The 17,356-nt window shown below is 46.3% G+C and overlaps 1 protein-coding gene across 1 annotated transcript in view; it reads left to right on the top strand.

Annotated features, from left to right (window-relative positions):
* Positions 1 to 17,356, top strand: part of LOC148035179 (uncharacterized) — a 211,309-nt gene that overhangs the window by 153,178 nt on the left and 40,775 nt on the right. Inside the window, exons 18-24 of the mRNA XM_087680159.1 lie at positions 6,593 to 6,661; positions 10,574 to 10,631; positions 10,931 to 10,993; positions 11,996 to 12,057; positions 12,189 to 12,345; positions 12,451 to 12,531; positions 12,671 to 12,775. Of these exons, the coding sequence (XP_087536285.1) occupies positions 6,593 to 6,661; positions 10,574 to 10,631; positions 10,931 to 10,993; positions 11,996 to 12,057; positions 12,189 to 12,345; positions 12,451 to 12,531; positions 12,671 to 12,775 (595 nt within the window). The remainder of the gene's footprint in view (positions 1 to 6,592; positions 6,662 to 10,573; positions 10,632 to 10,930; positions 10,994 to 11,995; positions 12,058 to 12,188; positions 12,346 to 12,450; positions 12,532 to 12,670; positions 12,776 to 17,356) is intronic.

Here is a 17,356-nt window from a genome sequence, read left to right as displayed (position 1 = left end):
GTTTCGGTAGCATCCAATGGCGAACTAGTGGCATAGCTGCTGCATGGGTGAAGTCAGGATGTACCATACTATGTGATGGATGGTTTGATACCAAGCGACAGCTTCTTATTAATATCTTTGTTTCTTGTTGTGTTGGCAGTACCTTCTTGATGAGCATAGATGGCAAATCTGGTATCAGTGATTACAGATAATGTGACCCATTGCAAACTAGCAAAGTCTTATGTAGAGAGGAACTTTACACACATTTCTTTTGTGCCATGTGCATCACACTCTCTTGATCTTCTTATTGAGGACACGGGGAAGTTTGGATGGGTTGCTGATGTGATATAGAAGGCTGAATTTTTGGTGAATTTTGTATGCCACAAGCAATTTGCCATTGGTATTTTTAGGGCCATTAGTGTTATAGAGTTAACAAAGCTTTGTAGTATTAATTGGCAAGCAATATAGAGATGACAAAGCTGATGACTCAGGCTTACTAGGGATTCCTTGTTGAGGATCAATAGTTGCAATGATCTATCCCCATCACAATGAAATTTCAAAAGATTACCCAGACCTCTCTGCCCAAGTGGCAAATTGTTGAATCATCAATGTAGTAGTGTGGCCCAAACATCCAACGGTATCATAGACTAGTTATTGCCTCAAACTTCCATGGGTTGGATCGCTACCAATGCCCCTCTAAGAAGTTGGTCATGAAGAGGACCCTTCGTGTAACCAAATAGTAGGCTGAGATCTCATTCACTAATGGAAAAGAATTTGCATGTGTTTGTCATGTTGTTGAGTACATACACATCATCCCAATACTCTCTCAGCCTAGTAACCTCTATGTGTTGTTGTAGTGTTGCTGCTGCTGCCTTTTTTTTTTCCTGCAAGTAAAGTGTGACTAATTATATTACTCAAAAAAACTGATTACAATGGAGTGCTCATACTTAACAGACTAGCTGGAGCTGATGAAAAGTCACAAAAACATCATGTATACAAGCCTCTCAAGGCGGTCTGGGGGGGGTGGGAGCAAGAAGCCATGGAGGGGAGGGGGGGGTGTATCGCTATCTGGGACTGGGTGGCCGCATCATGAAGAATAGGTCCTAGCCGCCCCAGGTGCGCAAGAAGTGAAAACGGAGCTCTTGATGAGCTCGAGACTCGCCTTGCACCTGGTCCCATCCCGGCCGCAGAGGGAGTGGATGATGGAAGTCCAGAGCTCTGCCAAAGTCGATTGTGCTGAAAGGCTCTCCTCGCCAAAAACCTCTTGATAGTATCCCTCTCAGATGTGCCATCCAGTAAGACTCCCTACGATTCCATACCTCAGAGCGGTCTGCTATGGACTCCAGTACCTGGCGGCTGGGTAAAGCCTCCAAGCTAACCATTGTGCAAGACCCAGCCTCAATGATGAAAATCGTGTTCTGCATCCTAGCCTCATACAAAAGGTGACGGCCTTGTGGCTAAATGCCTGCTAGCCGAAAGCTCCCCACGAGATACATCCAAGGTCGGCGGGTGCCAGACGGCGGAGGATGCGGCATGCTCCTCTCCACATGAGTTGTACTGCTTCACACGACCAAAGGCAGTGCTTTGGAGTTTCCGAAGTTGCTGTGGGCAACGTTTACACACCCTATACTGCTGCATCTGGGCTAGCCAACTTCCCACAATCAGACCTCCATGTGTCAAAAGCCATAGGAAATACGATACCCTTGTCGGCCTCGAACTGTCTCATAGATGGCGCCAGAAAGTTCGATGGAAGGCATCTGTGATGTTGTGCTCCGCCCAGTATCTGCTACGCGAAGGCACCCAGTCGATGTCCTTCTACATCAGTACATGTCCAAGAGAGGGCGACCAAGGCTTGGTGGTGATTGGAAGCAATCCTTGAGAAGATCCATCTCAAGGATTGCCTCCAATCACCACCAAGCCTCGGTCTGCCCTCCTGGAAACCCTCCTGCAGTAGGAGCTTCAAGGATTGCCTCCAATCACCACCAAGCCTTGGTCTGTCCTCTTGGAAACCCTCCTGCAAAAGGAGCTTACAAGTTTGCCCTCCTGGTGTGAGTCCACAGACTACTAGCTTGCCCAAAAGGGCCATGGTTTGGAACTTTGGGTCTATGATCCCAAGCCCTCCCTCAGACTGATGCCGGATGATAGTCGCCCACGCCACCTTGGCCTGAGCATCCTTGGAACTGTCTGAACCGGCCGAGAGAAAATTCTGCACTAGGCGGCGAAGCTGAGCTACACAAGACGGGGAAAAGCACCAATACGAGGCGATATACCAAGCCGTCCGCTAGGAGGACCTGGTTGACCACTAGGGCTCGGCCCACTGAGGAAAGGCAGGCAGTACTCCAGTAGGTCAGCTTTCGCCTGATAGAGTTGAGAACTGGAAGAAAGTGATGGGCAGGAGTGATGTCAAGTCCCACCTAGAACTCTAGGTATCGGACAGTCTGCTGCCCTCTGCACACCCATCTGAATCCCAATTGGATGCCCTACTCCGTGCTAGAGTCAGGGTCCATAACAAAACCAACAGACATCCTCTATATAAGGTGCGATATCATTTGCATACCGTGAATCTAATAGCTACGTTTCCTTCCCCACCGAAAGTCGAAGGCCCCATAGCCCGCTCACCCGTGACAGGAGGAAGTAAGATATCGCCTCTGCAAAGAGTAGGATGAGATACCTGGCTAAAGGATAGCCCTGCCAGACTGATCTCTCCAACTGAAACTGCTCCCCTCTTTTGCCACCTATGAGAACCCTACTGCTAGCCAATCTGTAAAGTGCAGAGACCCCGCCGATCCATGCTTGGCCAACCTCACCCTGGTGCCCTCTAAGAAGTCCCAATCAACCTTGTCATAGGCTTTCTCGAAGTCTAGGAGAAGTACATCCAATCCCTGACCACTATGTTGGGCCCACTTAGTCGCCTCGAAGAAGGTGAAGAGATTGTCTAGGATACTCCTATCCTGGACAAAACCTGTGTCATGAATGATGTTTGGAAGCACGGGGCGGAGTTGCCTATCGATCATCTTGGCTAGTGCCTTATAGGCCACTGACAACAAAGTGATCGCTTCAACCGGTCTCCCCCTTTGGGGAGGAGACTGATAAGACCTGCTGATAGAGTCCCTGGCATTCGTCCTGAGTTGAAAATCTCCTTAAGGGCCAATAGTAGGGAGTCCTTCACCACGGGCATTTCTACCCGTCCTGTGCACGGAAAGCCTTCTCTAGTTCCTTCTCTGTGAAGGGATCTAGAGAGAGCGTCCCATCTCCTCAATGACAAGGGATCGGATGTGGTCCCAGACCTTCTGTCTATAGTAGTGCCCTCTAGCTGAGACTACCTCCTGTGTTGGAAAAGGCATTTGTAGTAGTCAGTGGCAATCTCCATCACCTCATCTGGGCTGGAGCGAATCCTCCCATACTGATCTTGGAGGTTGCAAATCTGATCTCCTGAGGTGCGAGGCTAATGGAGCTGGAAAAACTCCCTGCACTTTGTGTCCCCCTTCCGTGCCCAAAAGGTTGTTGAGGTACGGATGGAGAACTCGGAGCGCCTATTCTCGAGGCCAGTGATAACTGCCCGTGCACGTACCTCTTGCGCTCTGTCCTCCTAGCTCTGCTGCCTGGCCTGTAGGGTTGCCTCTTGGCAGAACTTGCTCGACTTGGCTAGGACCTCTACAACCTTCTCTGCAATCCGGTCTCTCCTGTCCCACTCTAGTCTAGAGCTGCTCAATTTGCCTCCTCACCTCCTCCCTCCTGTAGATCGAGTCAAGGATTCGACAGGATCGTGTGTCCAGGGATGAAATTGGGGTATCAAGTGTCAGGAGAACCGAGCAATGATCAGACAAAGTGATGCCGGAAAATTGCCCTACCAAGCCTCCGCGAGAGCGCTCCCACTCTCCCACATAGAACGTGTCCAGCATGTCCAGGAAATCTCCGCCCAGCCTCTTGTATCCCCAAGAGAAGTCCAACGACCTCTCCCTCCTGTGGAAAGCTGGGTCCCTCCAAGCATTGTGTGCTCTTACTGCGAGGAGGAAGATCTCCCATGCCTCCTGCTCCTCCCTTGCCATACCTTGGTAATTTCTGCCTCTGTCAGTCATGCTGGTCCTCTAAGGCCTCCAAGTTGTGAACTCTCCTGCAACAATCCAGGAGTCCACCTGCGATCTCCATCTAGAACCTACTGCTTGCCCTAACCTCAGTAGGGGCATAAACATTGAGGACTCCAAGGCACGAGTCCTCGATATCCAATCTGATCCATAGAACCCTCCCTGCCACAATTGTCCCGTGATCATGTACACAGGTGGTGAGGCTCGGGCCAATAGAGGTGCATACGCCTCCACTCCTGCCGTGGGTACTGATGGTGTACTTCCAGTAAGTGTGTGAACTACGTGAGTAGCTTCCCTACCCAATGAGCCTGGGTGGGGGCGAGCTTGTGCTCCTGCAAAAGTAAGATGTTGATCCATCTGGCAAGGGCAGGCTCCAACTCCTGTCGAACTATCAACTTCTTGGAACCATGTGCCCCACTGTAGTGGAGGCTATTCACATTCCAGGATGCAAGATGTAGACTCAATACGGAAACTTGTGATTGACTGAACATGCATCTATTCGGTGTGGAAGCTACTAATGAAGAAGAAGAGCTATGGGGCATGCGAATATGCTTTGCCACAAGACTGGATGGTGAACTCCATTCTCCCATGGTGGCCCTCGGGTGCGGACCATGGGGCTGATAGATGCTCCAGGTGGTACCACCAAGGCATCTATCAGCCAAGCTGAGAGGTGTGACTCTATACATTGGTAGAAACGAGCAGTCTGTGCTAAGGGCTACTCGATCACATCCATCGGTGCTCTCCACTGTGGAGGGGCTCGAAAGATAATGCTCAGATGTGGGACTTCGGCTCCAGCCCACCAGTTAATGTCCATCATGCACCCTGGCCACTTCTGGGAAAAGAGTGCTAGTCCTCGCTCTCCCATCCACTGGGAGATGTGGTCTGCCACCTGACTCTTCACCTCCTCCTCTATCTGTGTCATCGTCGAGTGTCTTGAGTGAGAGTTTTGAAGGAAGAAGGCATAGTTTGGTTCATCTGATGGTGCTAGTAAATGGAGCTTGCCACTCCTTGACTTGCGTACCACGAAGATCCTCACCTCTAGGGGTAGTGGAAAATCTCCATGCTCTGCAACTCTCAGGTAGGACCACCGACCACATTGCGAAAGAACTCCTATGGCAGGAGTTGCGCCTGTCTTGGGAAAGTGTGACGGGCGGCAGGGATAGATGAGCTGGTAACTGTGTGGGGAGGGGGGGTCTAGGCTGCTAGTGAGTGGAGGATGTAGGCGTATGGGGCTCATCACCTCTTGTGGGAAGGAGTGGGATGGGCGGGGGGGGGGGTCACTTGTACTGGGTGAGAATTAGGGGGGGACTGATCGGCGAGGGAGATGGTGGGGAGGAGGAAGATTGAGGGATGGTGGGGTGGTTGGAGGTATGAGGTGGGTGTGGGGGCGTTGGGGGGGGGGGGGGGGGGGGGAGGCGCGTGGGGTGTGTGGGGGCTGTGGGATCTTAGGTGAGGTAGCCTGTGGCGTCTCCATGGGTGGTGGATGTGGACTGTGGTCGTGCCGCGTGGGACGAGCAGGGGTGGGCCGTGGGGTGCTCTATTGGGGGGACTGTTACCCTCTTGCTCCCTATTGCCATGGCTGTCTGAGGAGCTGGTTGTGGTCCCCCTGCCGTCATCCTCTCTGTTGTCTTTGGACATGTGTAAAACTGTCAGCATCCACCTACGGGCTTGTCGACGGAGCCGCCTTGGCTCCGAAGCGCGGGCAATTTGCTGCCTAATGCCCAAAGTAATGGCAACGTAGGGACTGCCTTGGCTGCCTAGTCACAATAAGCTACTGCCTGATGGAGTGTCCGCCTACCTCAATCTCCAGAAACTTTGGTATATTCTTTGTATCTTTCATAGCCACCTGTACCTTTGGGACTCTTGCGGCTGTCACTGCATCCGTGAGGGAGGCAGGAAGAACTCTGCCACGGGGGGGGAGCTAGGCAGGGGGACAGCATGCCATGGGGCAGCAGCGCGATGGGACGGGCAGGACCCGTTTTTATATGCTGCCGCTGCCTACTTGATCTCTTGCATAAGATCTGTAGGAGTAGCAGTTGTTACCTCATCATCATCATCTTTTTTTTTTTTGGGTGGTTTGAAACATCTTTTTTTTTTTTGGGTGGTTTGAAACTATCTGGTCAAACTGATGTATGATTTTACGATTACAAATGACCACTACAGATATTACAATTTGATTTAAAACTCTATATGTTATGAGGTTAACTTGATGTATTTGTTTTACTATCAAGGACATAGAAAGGACTAATGACTCAAAATCTCAGAAGAGATTTGATATGGAGCTCAGATTGACTTCACAGTTTCTTTTTTGTTTGAAATGACGAGTCCATATCTGCATGGATAATGTTGGTATTTATTTTACTTCATGTTGGCTCTTTTCTATTATATATTGTGTTGGGTATGTGATGCTTAAGCAATGGTTTCTCTCTGGTGGATCTGGTTAGTATCTTTTATCAGCTGTCAGGACGACACTACTGGGCAATGGATCAGTTGGATGAACAATTGACTTGGTGTGCTAAATTTGGCAGGGACGCTCGTGGTGAAGTGCAAAGGCTGATCGATACATTCACTATTGCAGCAGAGGAGAGTGTTCGAATGTAAGCTCTTAAAAATAAACTCTAAAACAAGCATTCCTTTATCCTTTTTCCTATTTGTTTTCAACTTCTTAGCAGAAAATACATTGCTTCACTATTTTTGAGGTCAGTGGAGAAAGAGTTATTCTTATATACAAACTCTAATATATGTTCTAGGGCTCTGGATTGATAAAACTTTCTGAAATAAATGGTTAAATAACATTGTGAAGTAACTAGAATGATACGCCAATTTGAAGGTTATGTAGGATGCATGAAGATACGGTTAAACTGATTTGAATCCATCACATATTTCAGCAAAAGACTACCCTAGTAAGATAATGGTATCACAATTATGAGTTGTTTGTGATTTTTGACATGTGCACCTCATGAGTGCACTGCTATCCTCTTGCCACCCTCATGGTCCCTTCAGTGAATGTATGGTGTTTCATCACAAAGAAGTGGTGAAGTAGTTGTGAGAGACTTTATGAATGCTAGCTTCATCATTGTTCATGGGTCCATGGAGGAGATTGGTTTGGAAATCAGCCATTCTTGGCAGGGTAGACTTTGCATTCTCTGCATGGGCCTCTGCCATCTGCACCATCAATCCTGTGTTCATCACAGCTGCAGCACCTTGCCATCTCTTTCAATTTGTTTCACCCACTTTTCCTACCTTCAGCAGTACTTTTGTTACTTGTTTCAGGTCTAGTTTTTTTTTTTTTTCAGAGAGAGAAAATCTTATTAATGTCTCCCCCAAGACAAGGCATCCCAAGGCAAAATGCAAAGTACAAAGCAGCTCTATAAGGGACTTCCATAACAAAAACTATATACATCAAATGGAAGTCTATTACAAGGCCTAAATGAACAACCAGTCAAGAGGTCTATAGTGCCAAACTTTATGAGGCTGACAATGGAAGAAGGTGCCAAAATCCAAAATCCTGAGAAGAGCATTTCTCCTGCTCATAGTCTTTGAAATTCCCTTTATCCTTTGGACAAAGATTGTCTAGATCTTAAAGAGAGTCTCTGCAATAGATATGCCCAATAAATCTATAGCATGGTTGCATCTGGTGGTCCATATGTATCAAGTAATAATGCTACCTATGAGCTCCCATCTGTGACACTACCCTAGATTTGCACAATGTGTGAGAAATCTAGCACGGTGATCCTGCTTATGAGCTGCCTTGAGACAAGGTAAGCAAGACACCCCTGTACATCCTCATATCCACAAGTTGGGGCTCTATGCATGATGCAAGCAACCATCCTCCATGTAAAAATATGAGTATCTGCAATACCATGAAACACCATCCTCAGGGCTCTCCTCCAAACCTCCTAAGCCCTAGAGCAATTCCAAATAGTGTCTTTGTGACTCCTTTGGCTCCCTACATCTAACACAAGGGACAAGGTCTCTAGCATAGCCAGGCCATGTACCAACTACTTGACTCCTGTGCTTTAGTAACCAGAAAAAAGAGTGTTATCTTTTTTGGTCTAAAATTGTCCTCCAATCTCCTTGAGATGTCAATAAGGAAAGGCAGTGATATATCTTGTTCAGCCCAATGTTGAATCGCTGATGACACCACTCCGATCTTGCTCATTTATATGCTCCTCCCCAATCTAAGTGGTGTGTCCAACAAAAGGGAACATCCCTAGGCGTCTTTGCAAATGGATCTCTCCAGATCCATTCGCCAAGGTCCAATTGTAGTCTCTTAAGAGAAGTAAACACTCTATCCACTGGTAGCTACCATTGCAAGAAGAATATCCACTCTAGTGCAGAGACCAATCCATACTTAAGAGGTGTCCATGTCAGTCCTCTACTCAAGGGATACCACCTCCTTAATGCTCCCCATCATGTCAATCCAGTCTTTGCCGCAGAGTCTATTCTATAGTATGCTCAACAATTATAATAGTTAACTATTTCCATAACAAGATATTGAATGAACAACACTTGAGGCTAAAAGTAACAATTGTTTAGAAATATTTGCAACAGCAGACACATAAAAGACATGAAGACAAACTGAGCATTGAGGATGCGCCCCGCCCCGCACAACCCCACCCCCTGCGTCCTTGCAAAGAATAATATCAAGGAAACTTTATGTACAATGAGAGAAACAAAGTTCTGTTTATGAAGTGCAAAAAGGGAGAGTGCGAAAGCACGACACAAGTATACAGCCACATGTCATGCAACATCTAGGTCTCTTGGACTGGGATGACTCAACTCAGCATATGCCTCTACCCTCTCCTAGTGCTAAGCCTTTCTAGCTTCCTCTCTGCAATCTCCATTGCCCTATGCAAGGAAGCAAAATCATTTTAATGAACTGAGTCATCCAGGTTCACAACCTCCTGCTCTTGGATGCGCATCCTCTCCCTTGCTCTGCACAATGCTGCACCTCCTATCACCTAGATTGCCAACCATTCTGCCACACCACGCATCCCCATCCTGATGCATAGCGCCAACTTTTGCTCCCCCACCATGCTCTGCATTGGCAGTCCCCTTACCTTGTCCCTCTGCAGCTGCCTTGGCGCACCGCCCCCCCCCCCCCCCCCCCCCCCCCCCCCGAAGATGAAGATGAAGTCCTTTGCCATGTTGTCTGCTTGCCCTTTGTGTCTCCCTCCCATACCCACCACAGGCCGGCTGAATTGCACGATTGCTGCCCCCTCTCCCTTCAGGGCAAGCCTTCCCCTCCTGGCATTTGGTAGCACTCTCAGAAGGTTCCCCATGAAGACTTGCAATGGAAAACACTAGGCCAATGCTGATGCTAAGAGCTAGGAGTATAATCATTAAGTTCAATGACATACCTTCTTCTTGAAGCATCACAAGCGGTCCTAATTGCATGCATTCATAATAACCAAAGAATGCGTTTTTTCCTGGCAAAACAAATTTCGTTTTGCAAAATAGGGTCACAAAATGGGAAAAAATTTTGTGAAACGAAATTTTAAAAAAATCTTTTCGTTTATTAAAATTACCATAGGGGTTGTTTTTCTTTTGCAGTTAGCATTTTTTCCACCCTTGTGTGCCCAATCACCTCATCCATCTTTTCATACTTTGTTTCATTTCGCAAAACAAGGTCACGAAACGAAAAAGTTTTTTTAAGGAGTTTCTTTTATTAAAAGAACATGCAGGCTGTTTTTCTATTACAATGCACATTTTTTCTATCCTCCTCCTTGCACACCCTGTCACATCCTCCTTCCCCTTGTGTGTCTCCTCCTCCATGTCTTCCTAGTCCACCTCATCCTCCTCCATCTCCACCTCATCTCTTCCTCCTCTTCAATCTCCACCTCTTTCACACATTGCTCCACCTTCCCCTCTATCTTGGGCCTCTCATCTCAAGCGAAAATTCCCCCTTACAAGGTTTTCACTCATGAACATTAGTTTCTACTTTCACTTTATATTATGTTTTATATGTATGTTGTAGCCTATACATTGTGATCTGTGACTCGTAAATCATGACTGCTAATTTCTAAATTAGTAGTTGAAATGGATGTTTTGGTTTTAGACTTTAGACTTTAGATCATATATGGATCTATTTTTCTTCCTCTAATATTACTATTAACTATTATAATAATATTTTATGAAACCTCAAGACCTCAAGTTAGCTAGCTAAACGATTCCTCAAAACATGAAACAAGGCGAAAAATTTCTGGTGACTATGCATGCAATTAAGATCCAATATGCCACACAAATGCAATAGTACATGTTTCCAACTAACCAAGTTCATTGTTGTTACTCCATGTTTTGTCAAGTATAGTTGCCCATACATGTCTTCACACAAGCGAGCACACTGAATTCATAGGCTCACAATCACCCTTATGCTAACAGTTGCCCCTTCAGGGTAGATGTTTCCAAGTAACCAAGCACTCCCTTTCCTTTTTCAGCTAACAATCGCCTTTGTGCTAACTTCCATTGATGCATCCACTGAACAGTTGGCTCACTTTCATGGGCAGGTTTGGAGAATACTCTAAAATGGACATTTCTGAACGAGCAAGAGGATATCAAGCTTTGGTAACTTGATCCCATCTCTATATCATATCTTTCAAACAATTTAACAAGACGATAGAGGCCCAAATGAAATTTATGCTCACAAGTGCTACAGTATTTTGGATATTTTGTTCGTGTTGCTTACACTTAACACCACACTTGGTCTGCATTACAGGCCACTAGATTGATCACTCAATAATTATTTTTGTGATATACGTAATAGTCCCTTACAGATATTTTGTATAATGAGAGACTAAGATCTTGGGTCTTTTGTTTCTCCCTCTAAGATTGATGCATGTCTTCTATCATATTTCATTTGGCAGACTAGGAGGTTTCCGATCGGGCCTATCAGCATGATCAGCCCCTTCAATTTTCCTCTAAATCTGGTAATCAATGTGAAGCACAAGTTTTCAGTTGGCTGTTTTGCAGATTTTATCATTTAATCTAATATCTGTGTGTATAAATTGAAATTTTATGATCTACAGTTTGGGCATTAAAGTTCATTAAGCATTCCATGTCACTTCTCTTAAAATTATGGTTTTCTAACCTTGATAAAAAGGAAAATCTGTGTGTGTTAAACAATGTAACATTCTACTGTTTTTTCTTGAAAGCCGTGCAGGAGAACTGTGCAATTAAGAGAACCAAACATAAAATTATTGAGGATTTTGATGCATAAGACAAAACCAGATGTAAAACTTCACTTATCAACAAAAGGCTTGTAGAATCAGGCCCTGCTCACTGGAATAAGGTTGAAAACGAATTGATTTTCTGCATCTTTCAATTGGATAGCATGTTTTCAACCTACTTCATCTTCAGGATAACACACATTTGCATCAACGACTTCATTAATTCCAGAAAGGCTTTTAGCAGTCATCGATATATAAATATGCTGCTTGTTTGGCGAAAGAGGGAATGGTGATTTAGTTACTCAAAGAAACAATTAAGAGGGAATGGCTTGTTGAAGAGTCCCTTTTGGAGGAGGATGGTACTGCACGTACCCTTAAGACATGGAGCAGTTGGCAATACCTAGAGTTTTAAGGTCACACCATGAGAGCTTTAGATGAGGTTCCATTTTGGATCTAGGGAAGACCAAAGTCCGGATCTCTAACATGTCTGCTAGTTGGGCCGCCAGTTCCACTCTATAGTTCATCTATCAATGTGATATAGTAGACCAAACATGGGATGCGACTCAAGGTGCCTCAATGTGCCAAATATAGGGGCACCCAAAACACTAAAATGGATGCGACAACAAACTGGAGCTGGACACCATATCTCAACAATTCTATGATTATATCTTTTGGTCAACTTTTAATGAATGCATGCATGTAGTTTTGTTTTCCTTTTTCCTTTTTTATTTTTCCAACAAATAATATAGTTGGCATATACAGGCTGCCCATAAGATTGCACCAGCATTGGCGGTTGGCTGCCCATTTGTGCTGAAACCTGCAAGGTATGTGCAAAAGTTGCCTATAAGCATCTGTAGTTTCCTTTGTCAATCACTTCCAATTTGCTATATGAAGACCTTTTAAGGGCATCACTCTTCTAAGAAAATAAATTTGAACTTGCCTGATACCTGTGCAGCCGGACACCTATTGGAGCTTTACTCCTTGGTGACATTCTCTCCAAGTGTAGGCTTCCCAAAGGAGCATTTTCAATCCTTCCTTGTTCAAGAGATGGAGCTGAGCTTTTTACAGTCGATGAAAGATTCAAAATAGTCTCATTTACTGGCTCCCCATCTGTATGTCTCGTCTGAATAATATGGCACAGTAGTAGATTGTCGATTCCAGATAATGAATTTAGACTTGAAATTCACCATAGTGTAATGAAACTTGTGTGCTTGGAGGTTGGCTGGGATATCAAAGGAAAAGCAGGGAAGAAAAAAGTTGTTCTCGAATTGGGTGGCAATGCAGCATGTGTTGTTGAGGTCAGTATTCCACTTCAGTATATTTTGAAGTTCATGTTTGAGACTAGAGTCCTATGGCTACATTTGTGCAATTTCAGATGTTAAATGGGAGGTCAAGCATCCTTATGTTTGATGTACTTGAAATGCTTCTGACTTGCAGGATTTGATTCCCAACATGAACACTGTTGTGGACCGTATCATTCATGGGGCATTCTATCAGAGTGGCCAGTCTTGCATTAGTGTGCAAAGAGTCTACATTCGTCATGTATGTCTATTTCCATTATCTTGCACCTTTTTGTGAAGTTTAAATGTGAAGTGTACATATGCTGCTTTGAAGAAATAACCAATCATGGTTTAACTTGCATTCAAAGAACAAGTGCTAAATTGCAAACAGTGAAGATATCCAACTTGTTAGAAGCAGTGTATAGTAAAATTCAATTATTTTTTAGAGCCAAAGAGGTTCCTCTTCATTACTATTAGCCTCTCATCACTTTGAAGAACAGTATACTTGACCCATCTAGGCTGAGCTAAATCACTGTGAAGATATGCTAGGCCTGACCTAGCCTAACCTGTCTGAGCAAAGCTAGTTGCCACTGGAAGGCCTTAGCCAAAAGAGGTGTTACGTGTAAAAACATCCTGCCTTTTCACATGGATGAAAGGCAGGATTTAGCCTCAAAGAAAAGATTGGCAAGTAAGTCCTATCCTCAAAATATTCTCTTTCAACCCGTTACACTTGGAACAAAGAATATGTTAACATAGTACTACTTGATTCCACATCAGTCATCTTTTGAATTCCAACTTAAGAAAAACCATGTTTGTGAAATTCATTTGACATCTCAAAAGACAACATCAGCTTGTATTATAGTTCAGAAGGTGATTCAAGGCATCCATGTTGCAGGTATAAAAGGAATCTTCCACTTGAATTACAATTCTAGTGGCTTTAGCGACCTGTTCATCATGCTAGTAACAAATTTACATCTACCTCAGACTTCCTTCAAAAGTTACTTTTTATTGGTTGAAGTACTTCTATCCAACGCCCACATATCGCTCCTGAAAGAATACAAAGAGTCTCGAGCATGCTATTGTAGCTCCATGCAGAATATATGAGTGGGAAAATGACTTATCTTGTGACCATTGAGCCCCTTGCGGTCGCTGCCGGTGCCAACCACTGCCTCCTGTTTGTGCTGCCTGCAACAACCAAAACCCACCCCCCCCCCCAAAAAAGCGCCCCCCCCCCCCCTTTCTCTTCTCACCCCTTTTCTCTCCTCACCGTGCTACTCTGCCCTGCTAGACCCTTGGTCCCTCCTCACCTCAGCTTGCTGCTCTGCCGTGCCAGCACTTGCTGCTCTGGCCTCCTCACATCTCTTTGCCTCACTATTCCTCCCCCTTTGTGCTGGTTCTCTACTTCTCCCTCCATAGAAGCACTCCTGATTCCCCCCCCTTCAATTGTTGACTGGTAGTTTATTTGGGTGGTCTTCTGGGAAGCATGTGCAATGGAAACCCTAGTTCAATGCCAGTCCCAAGTCTTCCACCTTGCATGGTTCTCTTTCCATAGAGCAGTTTAAAATGGTCCAAAGCCACAAAGGAGAATGAGGAGAGCAGGGTTTTTGTCCAAGTCATGGATCACTTGTCTTCCCGGCTACTTTTGGCATCAAAAACCTTGTGCATTGTTGAAGTTGCAATGATGGGACATGGTATCTTCCATTCAACTAACCTCCATGGAGGTAGTACAAGAGCTAGTCAACAGGTCACTTGCAAACTCTACGTGTCATTTACTTGGTTCTGTTGCTGGTAGTGAACAGCCATCTATAGTCTTCATTTGAATGGAGCTTGCAGCCCTAGGAAGTTGATAGTTCAATAGGAGCTGCAGCCGTCCCTTGCTAGACGCATTGATATTTTATTGCCATAGGAGCACAAACTTTCCTTCTCTCAGGCTAGCCACATCATGAAGGTACTTGATCAAGTATAAGTACTTACCAACTGTAACAACCAAGCTACTTGTGAATGCAAGCAGCTTGGTTGTTACAGTTGGTAAGTACTTATACTTCTCTTCAAGATCGAAAGGACGGTTTGTGGAGCTTTAGGGGCATATATCTCAGCCATGGAGTAGATAGGGAGCCTTTTTTGCCCCTACTTTGAAAGTGACAAATGGTACAGCAATACCCAAACAGTCATTTCCTTGACTAACAAACCCTCGATGATTGCTTTACTGAAGCTTTCCTCCCAGTTAACAAAGAAGACTGCACAATAGGGCAACTTAACACCTTAAGCCACAATAATGGAAATTTGGACCAAAGCTAATGATTGACATGGATCGCATGGTGGGTGGACTTGCTTAAACCATTATATCAAACACACAATAGATGCGTGGAGAAGCTTAATCAATAAAACAAGAAGAGAGATTCAGGCCAAAAGGTCTTCTTGTCAGTTTTTTCTCTCTTCTTTCTCACACAATACATTATAGACTAAGTGAAGATAAGAAACAACATAAAAGATAGTGGCCTATGAACTCAGCCTATGCATAGCCGACTATAGTAATTGTCTTGTGCTAGAATGCCAGATGGAATTAGATGTAACCAAATACGATAAACGACGAGTCTGCAGCCATGTGAGGGTTGTGATGACCACCATGCTAAGTGTAGAAGTACTGACCCATCTAACCAAGTGGTCCATTATCACTCTGCAGATACTAAAATTGAACTGTCTCCCTCCGTCGTGTCGCGTCCCTGCACCCCCCCTCCCTCCGGCTTGACAATCCTCCCACAAGCGCTAGTCCTCCCCTCCCCCTGCCCTGCGCCAGTCCTCCTCCCCCCCCGCCCTGCACACTCTCGTCTGTCCCTCACCCTCCGGCTCGACAATCCTCCCCCATGCGGCAGCTCTCCCCTCCCCCCGCCTGCGCCAATCCCCAAACCCCCCCCCCCCCCCCCCCCTCTTCCGCCTTGAGGCCAGGCCAGGGGATCACACCACTGTTTTGAAAACAACAAATTTCCCCTCCCCACCTCTCCTTGCCATCGACTCCCCCACCCCCTGGTAGCACAGCAGTGTGATAGGTAGGTTTCCAGCAGGGACGTGCAATGGAAACCTCTGTTCAGACGCCGGTGCATTCTGCGAGTGCCCCCCAGTTAAACACCTTGCGCATCATCCTCTCCGAGGAACAACTCTTAGCCATCTGTACCACAGAGCTAGAGTTGAAAGAAACAACGATTTTCGGTCAGGTTGTTGGACACTTCCCATCGAGGGCCCAGCTCCGGGGTTGGCTCCACTCCACATTATGCATTGGCATAGTGCAAATTGTGGAGGCAGTTCTCATGGGTCGAGGGATCTTCATGGTTCGACTCACCTCTATGGATGCATCTTGTGAGTTAGTGGAGAGCTAGCCCTATGCCCTCACGAAGGGGGTCATTTACATGGTTCCCTAGTATAGCGGCTTCATAGTGGAGTCATTTGCGCTCCACAATAGATTTCTCAAACACCCAATCACCTTAATTTTCCCTGGTGGACTTTGGACGACTCTTCGGCATAGTTCTTCCTGCCTCCTTCGCGATGTAGTGACAGCTGTTGCAGGAGTACCAACGGTACGAGTGACTATGAAAGACGCAAAGAGTATACCAAAGTTCTTGGAGATTGAGGTAGAAGATCACTTCTTTAGGCAACAGGTCATTGTGACTGGGCAACCAAGGTAGTGCCTGTGTTGTCATGACTTTGGGCATGAGGTAGCAGATTGTACGGGTTTCGGAGCCAAGGTAACTCCGCCGACAGGCCCGCAGGTGGATGTTGACGGCTTCACACGGGTCCAAAGATGATAGAGAGGGAGACGACAAGGGGGCCTGCGGCCAGCTCCTCAGACGCAGTCTCGATAGCAGGGACCAGGAGAGCGAGCGACGCCCGCTTGGCAGAGCACTCCACAGCCCCCCTTGCCCACCCCACCGGGCAGGACCATAGTCCCCCACAGCCACAACCCGTGCCTCAAGACTACCTCACCTGCGATTCCAGAGCCCCCCCATTGACCCTGGCCCACATCCCCCCCCCTTCCAGGGTCACCATCCCTCCCCCCCCTACACCCGCCATGTACCTGCGACCATCCCACCATCCCTTGATCCTCTTCCCCCTCACCACCTCCCCTGCTGAGCTTCCCCCTACTAATCTGCACCCGGTGTAGGCGATCCCCCTCAAACCCCCCCCCCCCCCCCTCCCCCGACAACAAGAGGTGATGAGGCACACACGCCTACATTCTCCTTGCACAAGCAGTTTTCCCCCTCCCATAGAGCCACCTGCTTATCTGCCCCTGCCGCCCGTCACACTTTCCCAAGAGAGGCACAGTTGTTGCTGAAACTAGCCTTCCTCCTCGGATAGGGTGATAAATCCTTGATAACAACTTAATTACAGCAGCGAACAATAAATGCAAATCTGAAAATACAAATTTACCTACTGATCTTGGACAATGCACACCCGATTGGCCCCAAAATTGGCGCCCCTTTCTGTATTTTTTTAGCTTTATTGAAGAAAAAATTGACTTACAATGGGATTCTCCCAATCCCTTTCGGTATTTCAACTCCCCTTGCTATCCAAAGTGACTAGCAAGTCTTCAATCTATTTTGCCCCTTGATTTGGGCACTCAATTGGCCTTCATCCACTTCATAGACGATGGAAATGCCCCAAATTCAATGGCTGGCTAGTCCACCTGAATTCAACTGAAATTCACCTTCAACCTTGTTCAATCCAAGTCTTGGAGCTTCCAATTTCTAGCACGCTCCCCAAGGCTACTGCTGAACCCTAACTTTTGCTGTAAATTAGGATTTACAGCAGAGAAATTTGCAATTTGTCAGCCTCCAAGGGTCCAAATGCT

The sequence above is a fragment of the Lygodium microphyllum genome, chromosome 6 (genome assembly GCF_053477565.2).
Source record: "Lygodium microphyllum isolate KBCC chromosome 6, Lygodium_microphyllum_v1.1.10, whole genome shotgun sequence".
NCBI classification, from domain to species: domain Eukaryota; kingdom Viridiplantae; phylum Streptophyta; class Polypodiopsida; order Schizaeales; family Lygodiaceae; genus Lygodium; species Lygodium microphyllum.
This window is presented reverse-complemented; position numbering and strand designations above follow the sequence as displayed.